At 56.0% G+C, this 11,978-nt stretch overlaps 1 protein-coding gene across 2 annotated transcripts; it reads right to left on the bottom strand.

Annotated features, from left to right (window-relative positions):
* Positions 1-2,707: 2,707 nt before the first annotated feature.
* Positions 2,708-11,290, bottom strand: THEM6 (thioesterase superfamily member 6). 2 transcript variants are annotated; one of them, XM_005564187.4, is made up of 2 exons: positions 10,704-11,290; positions 2,708-4,305 (listed from the first exon to the last, which is right to left on the bottom strand). In XM_005564187.4, exons 1-2 carry the CDS (start codon positions 11,214-11,216, stop codon positions 4,192-4,194), a joined length of 627 nt encoding a protein of 208 aa, XP_005564244.1. In that variant the 5' UTR covers positions 11,217-11,290; the 3' UTR covers positions 2,708-4,191. The 2 variants fall into 2 exon arrangements, with proteins under 2 accessions (XP_005564244.1, XP_045254715.1); XM_045398780.2 differs by having other exon boundaries at positions 10,863-11,290.
* Positions 11,291-11,978: the final 688 nt, after the last annotated feature.

Below are 11,978 nucleotides of genomic sequence, written 5' to 3'. Positions count from 1 at the left end.
CTGGAGGACCGGTCATGGCTCCATTCTGCAGGAAGGGAAACTGAGGCTTGGGGGAGGAATGCAGCATTCAAGTCTGTGGCTCAACTCAGTTAGAGAAAGCTGCCAGAGAGGCCCCCTTGAAGGACTCTCCGGGGCCTTGAAAGATGTCAGCGAGACTCCCGCCCTGCATGTCGCCGCGACCCTCCCAGGAAATGCGTGGGGAGTCCACGGTCCAGCAGGGACCTCGGGAGGGCGCGCCCACGGGGTGGGGCTCGTGGGGGCCAGGCGCTCACTACTGGGGCGCGCGGGGTCTAGGGAAGGGAGTGGGCGCCGCATCCGTGACCGCCGCAGGACGTGGGGAAAGCTGGCGGGGAAGCAGCCAGCTGCAAGAGGTGGCGGTGGAGGGGAGGGAGAGGGGCGCCCAACCGGGCCGCTAGGCCCTGCTGCGCGGAGGGGAAGCGGAGGCCCTTCTGAACCCCACTACCGCGGAGAGGTCCAAGGAGCCAGCGCTACTCTTGCGCAGCTTTGAGAAATCTCTAAGATAAAGGAGAGGGGTGTGCAGACCCTAGGGCGTCCCTCCCTGCCCTCAGGAGCAAGACCCTCCACCTCCCCAAGTGTGCCCCCAACTCCCAGGTGTCCAGAGGGGAAGTCATGCGGGAAGCGGCGGCCTGGGCCTGGGACGCATCAGCCCCTTTGGCCTGCCTCGTTGAGCCCTTGGGGGCCACACTGGGAATTCCCTGCCTTATTCTGTTTCCCTGTCCATGAGGTGGGCGATGGTCTTGCTGTCCCAGAATTCCGGACACCAGGCACAGCCGAACTCCACTCAGCAAGACCTCAGATGTGGGGATCTGTGTCCCTGGGCCCTGAGGGGACACAACAGTGGCCACTCAGCAGACTGAGCCTAGAGGCAGTGGCTGGGTGCTGAGACTGAGGAGGTAACTGGCTCAGGGTGAGCTCCGGGGACACCCACCAAGGCAGTCGTGACTCCACCTGGCCATCAGAGGGCACAGCACCCACTCCCCCAGGACGACCGGCCCGTGAGTCGTGACTGTCCACCTGGCCATCAGAGGGCACAGTGCCCACTCCCCCAGGACGAAGGGCCCGTGCACAGCCACCACCCAGGACCTCTGGACACACTCCCATACCCTGTACCTGTCCCTTCTTCACTAGGATCCACCAAGGGCCTCCTGGGCCCAGCACCTGGACACTGTGCAGACACCTCCGGGGGTGGGGGCGGCTGGGGCAGAAATTCTGCAGCTGTTGGCCTTGGGGGAAGGACGCGGGCTGAAGCAGTCACTGCCCTTTAACTTCTCTGAGGTGGTGGGCCCACAGGAGCAGAGTGGGCTCTAGTGGCCCTGTCAGGACAAGGCACTGGTTCGCTTCCAATCCCAGCCGCCCATTCCCTGACCCAGGCCAGTCCTGCTGGCAGGAATCAGCACCACCACAGCCAACAAGGGCCCTCCTCCCCCCTGTGGTCCGCCCATCCTCCAAAAACAAGACCAAGAGAGGGCCCTGCTGGCTCAAACCTTCCTCTAAGCCAGCCTACGACAGCCCAGGATGTTCAGCCTCCGCATGGAGAGAGAAGTCCCAGAGGCCTGCGGGCGCTGCCCGTTCAACCACCTTGAAGCTCTCCCGTTGCTTGTGCACGCCCGTGCAAATGCATACACACACGAATGCACACAGGCACGCACATGCATATGCACACTGGATACACTCACCCCTAGTCCAGTCACTGAGCCCCACTCCCCATCCAGGCCAATGTGCCTTCCACCACCCGGGGACAGCTGCTGAGCCAGGGACCGCAATGGCATCATCACATAGTGTCCCCCTAAGTCCCCAGGCACCCTGTCCTGTGACCCCTGCCCTGCTCAGGCAGCTGCTCATGACCACTGGCTGGACGGCATCCCCACAGCCTCGTCTGCAGCCCCACTGGGAAGCTGTCTTGTAACACTCAGCTCAGACACCCATGGCAACCCCACGAGCCACCTCCCCCAAGGACCCCCAAGAAAGAAGAGGCTTCTGGCCAACCGCCCTGGCTGCAGACCCCAGACTTGCCGCTCAAGTTTGCTTCCCCTCTCCAGCCCTACTGCCCCATCACTAAATGCTGGGTTCATAGCTGTTTCCAACTGCTCACTCCTTCCCTGACCCTCAGAGCCTTCTGGACCCTCCCAGGAAGGTGGTCAGAGCATGGACATGGCCACACCCCACTTCATTCACCTTTATGTCCAGGAGGGTCCCACTCCCCCTCTACCGCTTTTGAAGGGCCCACAGAACAGCCCCTATGCTCTGCCTCCCATCCACCACCCACCAAAATCCATTGACCTCTGCCTCCAATGGCTGCCCGCACCCTGCCAGAGGCTCTGGGAGGCTGGAGGCCCAGACCCAGTCTGGGGCATGACCTCCAGGGTAATCCCTGAAGGAGGGAGAACAGCAACCTGGAGCCGGCATCTGTAGATGGGGCTGCAAGCCTCAAGAGCTGGGAACCAGGGGGACCACAGCAGGAAGGGCTCCCCAGGGGGCTTTGAGCAGCACCTTCTTGGCCTCAGTCCTATGCCCCATGGGATGAGGACAAGTGCTGCCCTGCCACCCTGATCCCTAAGTTAATGGGAGCCCAAGAAGCCTGGATACCCCCCATGCCAGAAAACCCATCCTGGGAATGGGCCCCACCTCAGCCTGTCTGGATGGTGGTGGTGGTGGGAGCTCAGAAACAAGGACCTCCCCAGCATGCTTGCAATGAAAACCCTTTAATGTTGGGCTTTCTTTAAATAAAACAGAAAGATTGCAGCTTTCCAGTGGTGGCTGTAAGTCAAGAGCAGCAGTGGGGGCAGGCGTGTCCTATCAGGGGCAGCGCTGTAGCTCCTGGCTCTGGCTCAAGGTGGGCTTCCTGGAGGTAGCGGCAAAGAGGCAGTTCTGGATGTGCAGGCACAGATGCAGGGGCACAGGCAGGTGGGCACAGGGCCCTGAGCTGACAAGAATGACCACCACACCCCGCTAGATGGGGCACCTCCTCTCTGGGAGCTGAGGGCATCAGCTGGAGCCTCAGGCTGGGACCAGCCCCAACTTTGCCTCGGTGACTCTGGGCATTCCAGTCCTCAGTTTCCCCAGCTGTAAAGTGAGGTATTAGGCAGGAGGAGGTGGCCCCAGCCAGTGTCCTAGTAGCCTGGTATCTCCATTAGGGAAGCCTGAGAAGCTGCCAGGAGAGGCTCTGCTAGTGCAAGGCAGGGCCGGCCCAGCAGCTGACAAGGAACATGCTAAATACAGAGGGCACAGTTGTTAAGAAGATGCCTGCTGGCCGGGCCAGCGAGTGGTACAGAGGCCTGTGGTACTACAGGCCCAGAGAGGGCAGGGATCAGCCCCAGTCACAGAGCATGGCCCTGGTGGGCACTCAGGGGTGGGAGTGGGCAAGGGCACCCCTGCAGAGTCCCACGCCTGCTCTGTTCCCTCCGACAAGGGAACCCCCAGCAGGAAGCCTGATACCTCTCCAGGAGCCCCTGCGCCACCCAGTCACCTAGTCTGGCCCCTCTCAGCCACAAGGCTACCCTCCCATCCAGCCTGACTGGAGGTGGAGGAGGAGGAGGCGGCAAGGCCGACTGCAGCGGGGAGCCCGGGTGCCCTGTCCTCTGTCGGCAAATGCCTCCCTTCCATCTGCCTCCAGCCCCAGCCTCTGACCACCCAGGCTCTGCCCCAGGCCTCCATCCCCCTCAGCGGAAGCCAGAGGAGGCTGCCTGGCAGATGCTGCTCTGACCCGTCAGGAGCGCCCACTGCACCTGAATCAGGCCCAGGTCCTGGAGAGGCCAGGCCTGTACCCAGGATGCTTTGGCCGGGCCCTGCCTCAGCCCTTGCAGTGGTCAGAGCCAGGATCTAGACTCAGGAGGCACCTGTGGGTCCCTCTGCTCCAGGCAGTGTCCTCCCCTACCTAGGCCCACACGAGTGGCCTCACTGTAGGGCGAGACAGGACTCCCCTTTGCTCATCCATCCTCACCTTGAGGGCAGAGCTGGGTGAGGATGCCGATGCCACCCCCTCCCTCTGCCTAGCGTGGAGCCCAGCACAGAGGGCTATCAATAACTGGGGGGCCCAGTGGGTGAAGGGGGGTGGGCCAGCTGCTCAGGAGGCCACTCCAGCTGGAAGAGAGTGCAGCCCAGCCTGCCCATCTTCAGGCAGCCCCCAGGCCCAGGATGGTGGCCGGAGCAGGCAGGGTGTGAAGGTGGTGGTCACTGGTCCTTGGTGACATCACTGAGCCCACTCTCCATGCGGAGCAGCTGGCTGCTGGCCTCGTTGTAGGAGATCCAGTGCTGCAGGTCAGCGGGCAGCTCAGGGGGCTCCACCTACAGTGGACAGAAAGGGGACACCCACCAAGCTGCGGCCTTCTCACCTCTGGGCCACTGCCCACACTGCTCCCCAGCCCATGACCTTCCAGGAGCCCCCGCCCCGCGGCCTGCCATGCTTTGCCCATGCCTCCCCAGGCCCTGCATACGTGTGCGACCCCTGCATACCCACCTTGACATGGCCCCACTTGTGCCAGGCCCATCTCCCCTAGGGGCCATCCCCAGAACCCGGCCAGAAGCCCATGAAGTTGGCAGGTTGGGAAAGGCTGACGAGAAATCCAGGGGCCTCAGGGTGACAGGGGATGTCAGGCCTCGGAGCCCAAGCCAAGCCATCGCATCCCCTGGGACTTGTACATATAAGCCCAGATGGCCTGAAGAAACTGAAGAATCACAAAAGAAGTGCAAATGCCCTGCCTCGCCTTAACTGATGACATTCCACCACAAAAGAAGTGAAAATGGCCGGTCCTTGCCTTAAGTGATGACATTATCTTGTGAAATTCCTTTTCCTGGCTCATCCTGGCTCAAAAAGCTCCCCCACTGAGCACCTTGTGACCCCCACTCCTAGAACAACCCCCCTTTGACTATAATTTTCCTTTAGCTACCCAAACCCTATAAAACGGCCCCAGCCTTATCTCCCTTCGCTGACTCAGCCCGCCTGCACCCAGGTGATTAAAAAGCTTTATTGCTCACACAAAGCCTGTTTGGTGGTCTCTTCACACGTGACAGAGGGCCAGGATGGGAGCCCTCCTCCGGGAAGGTACCACACAGGGCTCACTGGGTCCTCTTCTTTCTCCAGGGCACCCGGAGGACGGCACTTCATCCGCCAGGGCAGCCTGGGCCTGACCACTCTACTATCAACCCTCTCCACACACACAGCCACCATGTGGCAATGGCAGCCAGGCTCCAGGCCACTCCTGAGGGGTCCACAGCCTTGCAGATGGGCATTGGGAGCGCCCAGAATGAGGGGACAGGCCAGGCACAGGCCCACCCCCACTTCAGGGAAGAGCAGCGTACAGATGTGCTCAGAGCTGGAGCCCAGACCTTCCCTGCAGATGGGCCAGGACCCCCACGGCAAGTCCCAGCAGAGCTGGGCCTGGACTCTTCCCTGGACGACTCCCCTCCCTCCCTAACTAGTTTCAACCATGTGACCGACGCTCGCTCCAGCCCAGCTCTGCCCCTTTGGCCACATCACCGCAGGCCAGCCTCCCAACCCGCGAGACCCCAACCCGCGAGACCCCGCCCCGGCTCAGCCTGCCCAAACTGTACCCGCAGGCGTTCCACGGCACCCACAGGGTCTCTGCTGTTCTGGGTCCCAGCCTTCACCTCCCACAGGGACCTCACCAACCAGCCCCTGCCTGATGTTATCACGCCCTCTTTCCCAGAAAAGCAAGCCGGGTCCCCCATCTCCTCAGCCTCCGCGCCCGGCTCTCAGCCTTGGTGGCCTTCCCCTCTGGACTCCAGATGCATGAAAGACATACAGAGCCCAGCACCTGGGGGCAAGGAGAGATCTAGGCCCTTTAGGGGGTTCCCAACTGTAAACCAAAAATAACATCCGAAGGTACCCCCAACCATCTGAATGAACTTCTTCCAATAGGCCAGGGCCCTCCACATTTAACCTGAAAGACCAGCCAGGCCGTAAAGAGGGTGTGAGACAGGCCTCATTATGCCCTCCAGCATTAACAACACACACCTTAAGTCTGAAAAGAAACTTTCACAATCTAATCCCTCTGAAGCCTGCAGCCTGGAGGCTTCATCTGCATAATAAAATCTAGGTCTCCACAACCCTTATCTTAATCCAGACATGCCTTTCTACTGATAATAGCTCTTCAACCAACTGCCAATCAGAAAACTTTTAAATCTGCCTATGACCTGGAAGCCCCCCTTCCAGATGGCATCAATGTGAACCCTTCATATAGTGATTGATGTACTGTGCCTCCTGGAAATGTATAAAAGCAAGCTGTACCCCAACCCCCTTGGGCATGTGTCCACCTGTCGTCAGGACTGGTGTGTCCTTATCCTTGGCAAAATAAACTTTCTAAATTGACTGAGACCTATCTTGGATACTTTTTGGTTCACATGACTCAACAGAAACAGAAGACCAGGGAGCTGTGCCCTGTGGCCTGATGTGCAGCGCCATCGCTCCTCTGAGCCTCAGTTTCCCCACCCCTGACATGACCTCTCAGTGTCAGAGGCATTGGAACCAGTGACTCCATTTTGAGTGAGGGTTGGGAAATGAGGCTGGGGCCTGCTGGGCTGCATCCTCAGAAAGTGAGATATTCCGAGCCTCTAGATGTTCGCAGTTGTAAAAAGTAAAGTAGAGGTTCCTCTTCAAGGACTTTCCTCCTGATGTAATTAGGAACAAATAGTAACTTCTCTTAAAAGCAAAACTTATTCAAAGACCTGTGCTAACATTCTTAAATATCTGCTAGCCGTGATAAAGAAATCAATGTACTTTATGTTCTTAGCTCCCACAATTTAGCCTAAATATTTGCCCTGGCATGCTTATACCGGTCCAAGCAAGCATTAGGTCATAGCCTGTTCCTCTTCCTTATTTGAAGGTGTTTTTACCTTTCTCAGCATTCCACAAATTACTTCCTTCCTTTGTTCTCCTATGCCTTTGCCTCTTTTACAAAGTTCTAAGTTGCTAGCCCATCAGGACAAATATGGAATGTGAGGTCCCGTTCCAGCCAATGGAAACCCGGACACAGCAGTAGGGTGGATGCGTCAGGTTATAAATGACCCTGTTTCCTTTGTTCGGTGTACTCTCGTGGAAAAGCTGCTAGCGAGTGTACCCTTTCTGCAGGAAGTAAAAATGGCCTTGCTGAGTAAATTAATGTTCAAGTGCTATTTCTGTACGGCACCGGGGAACAAGCATTTCAAACGATTTGGCAGCAATCCGTACGGGAAACGGGATGATGGCGAGAGAGAGAACGAGAGAGAGAGAGAGAGAAAGAAAGAGAGAAATTAAAATGTAGAGGGAAAGAATAAGTAAGAGAGAAACTGGAAGAGACAGAAATCAAAGGAAGACACAGAGGGTGAAACTAGGAAAAATAAATAGTGTAAAAGGAAGGCATAAAGTTAAGACATGTTGAAGATTGTGAAAGTCTTAAGAAAAGCTATAAAAGGGAATTTATGCAAGAAATAGTGTATATTTTAAAAGTAATTAGGCCTCCTGAATGTAAAATTATTTTTTTAAAAAAGTTTATATACAAGGAATGTAAGAAAAATAAAATATACTTTTAATAACAGGACTATAAAGAGGTATAAGAATATGGATTTCTACCTACATTAAAAGGTTAAAAATATATTTTGTTTTAAAGGTTTAAGCAAGTTTTAAAGTGTTAACTGTAAAGGAAATTCCGTATGTAAACATATTGGCTAAAGTTAAAGGGGTATCATGCAGTTTTTCTGTGAACTGGTCATTAAAAGCACAATAGATTTTTCTTAAAGCACTAACCTGCTCTTTAACAAAAATTATAAAAGCTTAAAAAGAGTCTATAGAAATCTTACCTTATAGTCAGACATTAAAATTGAATAAATAATGTCTACAAGATTTTATTAAATTTAACATTAATAGCACTTAATATAAAGGTAAGATTTAACTTATCTGGTATAAAATCACACAAAAAGCACTGTCAAATATAAAATGGTGTTTAGCTTTCTTAAGGCCCAAAGGCGGCCGGATAAGTCACAAGAAACCTCATGTCCAAGGCCACAGTGCACAGGGGCAGTGAAGGCCCCAAGAAGGCCAAGACCTTAAGAGGAAGCAGGGCCGCAGCGTCCCCTGGGCTGCGCTGAGCAGGAATGGAGTGGGGCTTCAAGCCCTGGATATGCAGCAAAAGTTATATACTTAATTTATCTTCCACTTTCCCTTCCCTCGGAACTCAAAGTCTTTTAGCACAGCTACCACCCCTAGAATTTCCAGTACACCAGCACCAGCCTGAAAACCACGTCCTCATCAAAAGACAGAAAGAAAACACTTGAGCCAGCCTGGGAAAAACGCTATTTTATGCTGTTAACCACTGAGACAGGCGTCCGCAGAGCCAAGAAAAAATGGTCCCACCATTTTTCTTGAAAGATGTTTCAAGAAAACATCTTTCTCTCAGAATCATGGGTTACTGTACTAGGATCAAGCCCTACTAAGTTAAAGAAAGCTTAATTTTCACATACCTTCTATATTGCTTCCTTTCCTTATTCTGTTACTAGTTCCTTTGTTATTACTGTAACTAACTCACCTCAGACCACTGCCTTTAATGCTTGCTCTGTCATACCTTGCGGAAATGTAAAAGATCAACAGCAGCTAGCCTTTTCACAGACACTTATGTCCCAGCCCTCTGACAGTTACCCTAGCACTCATTGTTGCAATGACCTGCAGCCAAGATGCCGATTTTCTGCTGCTACCACCTGGCAACCTTATAGTAAATGGGACTACACCCTTTACACTACTCAGGAACAAAGCTGGACTTCCATAAAAAAGGTCTGTGCAGTTCTAAAACCCCTCATCTATTTCACTGAAAGGACTACCCCTTCTGTCAGCCTTATCAATATAACCCTGTCCTTCTCTCTATCACCACCTCCACCTTAACTAACTCTAGGCCTGCCCTTAGTCACTTCTGTGGTATGGGGACTGACATAATGGAAAAGATCCCCTAGGTATTTTTAAATACGCATTATTCCCTCATCTCTCCCTTCTTCAGTAGCCTCAGTTCTAGATCTCACACTAGTTGCTTCTACATCTAATAATAAAACTAGGGTGTCTATTGTAAAAATAAGAGATCTAAGACAGATCTTAGCCATCAAAACAGAGTATCAAGATGCAAATGCCTGGCTGAAATGCATTAAATATTCCGTTCACACTTTAAATAAAAGCGATTGTTATGCATCGGGTTATATAAATGGCCCTGTTTCCTTTGTTCAGTGTACTCTCACGGCAAAGCTGCTGGCCAGTGTACCCTTTCTGCAGGAAGTAAAAATGGCCTTGCTGAGTAAATTAAATTTATGTTCAAGTGCTATTTCTTTACGGCACCGGGGAACAAGCGTTTCAAACACAGTTAAGGGAACAAATTAATAATGTTTACTAAACAGACCCAGACTTGGAAGTGTCCAGATACCCCCGATATCTGGAGAACAAAGGCATTCCTAATTTTGAAACCCCGTCTCTACTATACAAAAAAGTAGCCGAGCGAGGTGGCGGGCGCCTGTAGTCCCAGCTAGTGGGGAGGCTGAGGCAGGCGAATGGCATGAACCCGGGAGGTGGAGCTTGCAGTGAGCCGAGATCGCGCCACTACACTCCAGCCTGGGCGACAGAGCGAGACTCCATCTCAAAAAAAAAAAAAAAAAATTGTAATTAAGAAAATTAATCCTTTATCACAAACCCTTGTAGCAGAACACATCTCCTCATATATACAAGCATTGCACCTAGGGTGGACGCGTTCCTTCTGTTACAGGAACGTCCTATTCAGTCTTTGGAGCAGCTATTCTTTCACCACTTTACTTTCTTAATAAACTTGCTTTCACTTTGCACTGCAGACTCGCCCTGAATTTCTTCTTACACAAGATCCAAGAACCTTCTCTTGAGGTCCGGATCTGAATCGCTTTCCTGTAACATTAGGACTGATGTGAGACATTGACCCTCCTCTGCTCGGGAGGCACCTGTCCGAGACCGGAGACGGCAGCGCCCTAAGGGCACACCAGGGGTGGGTAAGCCCTGGCTTCCTGCATGGACGCTCCAGGCAACTTTTCAGGCATCTGCTCTGGCCATATCGGCCACCAGTCCCCAGGGCCCCAGTTGTCACGCTGCTGGGGAGGTTCCGCCCTGCTGGAAGGAGCGAGTCCTGGGGAGACGCATGGCCCTCCTCTCTCCAACTGCAGAAAGGCCAAAAGGCTTCCAGCTCCTCGGCTCGGTACTTCAACCCCAAACCCAGGTGACCAGGACCCAGGCCTTCAGCTCTAAGCTGTGCGAAAGGGGGGTTCAGGTCCTTGGGAACTCCTAGGAACCTCTTCTAACTGATCACCCCTCCAGCCTATATTCAGGACCAAGAACCAGAGAGAGAGGTCAGCACTCTAGCCACAGAACAGAACCCCAGGCGAGAGGGGAGGAGTGAACATGAAACCGTGAGGCGCCAGGTTAAGAAATGGCAGGAGGGAAGCACGCTAAGCCAAACTATGGAGTTGATTCGGGGACCCTAGGAACCCCAGGAACCCCCATGAACAAAGGCATCAGTGAGGAATGCCCGGTAGAGAGGGACGGGCCGGAGCGGCAAGAGGCAGGACTCCAGCAGTACCCGAAAGAGGTGCAGGCAGCTGGCCTTCCCTAGAGGAGGTGGCCGGGGACTAGGAGAAGCCCCTGGAGGTCCCGCAAAGGCCGTGCTCCGGGGCCAGGGGCGGGGGCCGCTCACCCTGCGCTGGCACAGGTGCTGCACGACACGCTCGGGTGAAGTGCCCAGCAGGTGCTGCCGGAAGCGCAGCAGCGCGCACACGAAGCCGTCCCGCAGGCTGACAAAGCGCGCCTCCAGGTAGAACGCGCGGTCGTCCCAGCCCAGCAGGCGGGTGCGCACCTCGAAGGGCTCCAGCAGGCGCAGCGAGCGGCGGTGGCGCGCACATGAGGCCGCCAGCACTGAGTGCGCCCGCAACTCCCTCAGCGCCCCGAGCACCCCGCAGCGGGTCAGGTGCGCGGTGCGCGCAAAGTCGGCCTCGCGCAGGTAGCGCGCGTTGTTCATGTGCAGCAGCAGGTCCAAGTCCGAGGGCAGCACGCGGCCCGGGAAGCGCTGCTCGGCTAGCAGGTCACGGACGCGCGGCTGCAGCAGGCGCGCGCGCAACACGGCGCACGGGAAGCGCACCAGGTACCAGCCGTCCAGCAGCGCAAAGACGGCGAGCCCCAGGGCCAGCAACGCCACCAGCAGCCCCAGCATCGCGGCGGCAGGCGCGGGGTGCTGCGAAGCCGGTGGCGCTGGTGCCGGTGTCCGCGGCGCTGGCGACGGTGCCCGCCAGGCCTCTTGGGAACTCGCGAGCGCAGCGCGGCCGGAGCGAACCACAGCGCGAGGCCGGCCGGGGGGGAGGTGCCCGGAGCCCCGCCCACGGTTGCTTGATCCCCTCAGCGCTCTAGGTGGTCAGTCCCGCCGCCCAGGCCTGCGCCACTTTCGCGTTCCCCGGGGCGGGGCGGGCGGCGCGCTGAGCGCCACAGCGGCACCTGGCGGCCATGAGCGTCGCTGCAGGCGCGAGGGTGTCCGCGCGCCCCGGCGTCTCCGCCTCCCCCTAGCGCGGGCCCCTCGCCAGGCTCTGAAGACGCGGTCTGGCCCTGGCCATTGGGCCCTTCGTCTGAGCACAGTCAAAGGCTCTAGCAGCTCCGCGGCCCAAGCCGCGGGACTTTTCGTGGAAAATGGGACCCAGCCCGGACGCCAGGGGCGCTGCAGCGGACTCTGCGGTAACCTAGCTTCTGCTCCAGGACCTCCACCCCGCAGCGCGTGCTCAGCGGCTCAGGGCGAATCACGCTCTGGTCCCCATGCGCATTTTCAGCCCCAGCCAGTACCTCGTTACTCGCCCTCACGACTCTCATTCTACCCCCTAAAGGTCCTGGCAATCCTAGGCCTCTCCCGAGCATTCCCGCCCTTCCTCCCTTTTGAAACCGGAGCAAATCAGGGCTGGGCGGAAGAGGGGGAGCCCGGGTGAGAGTC

This window comes from Macaca fascicularis, chromosome 8 (genome assembly GCF_037993035.2).
Source record: "Macaca fascicularis isolate 582-1 chromosome 8, T2T-MFA8v1.1".
Lineage (NCBI taxonomy): Eukaryota > Metazoa > Chordata > Mammalia > Primates > Cercopithecidae > Macaca > Macaca fascicularis.
The sequence above is the reverse complement of the archived record's forward strand: the minus strand, read 5'-3'. Positions and strand labels throughout refer to the sequence as shown.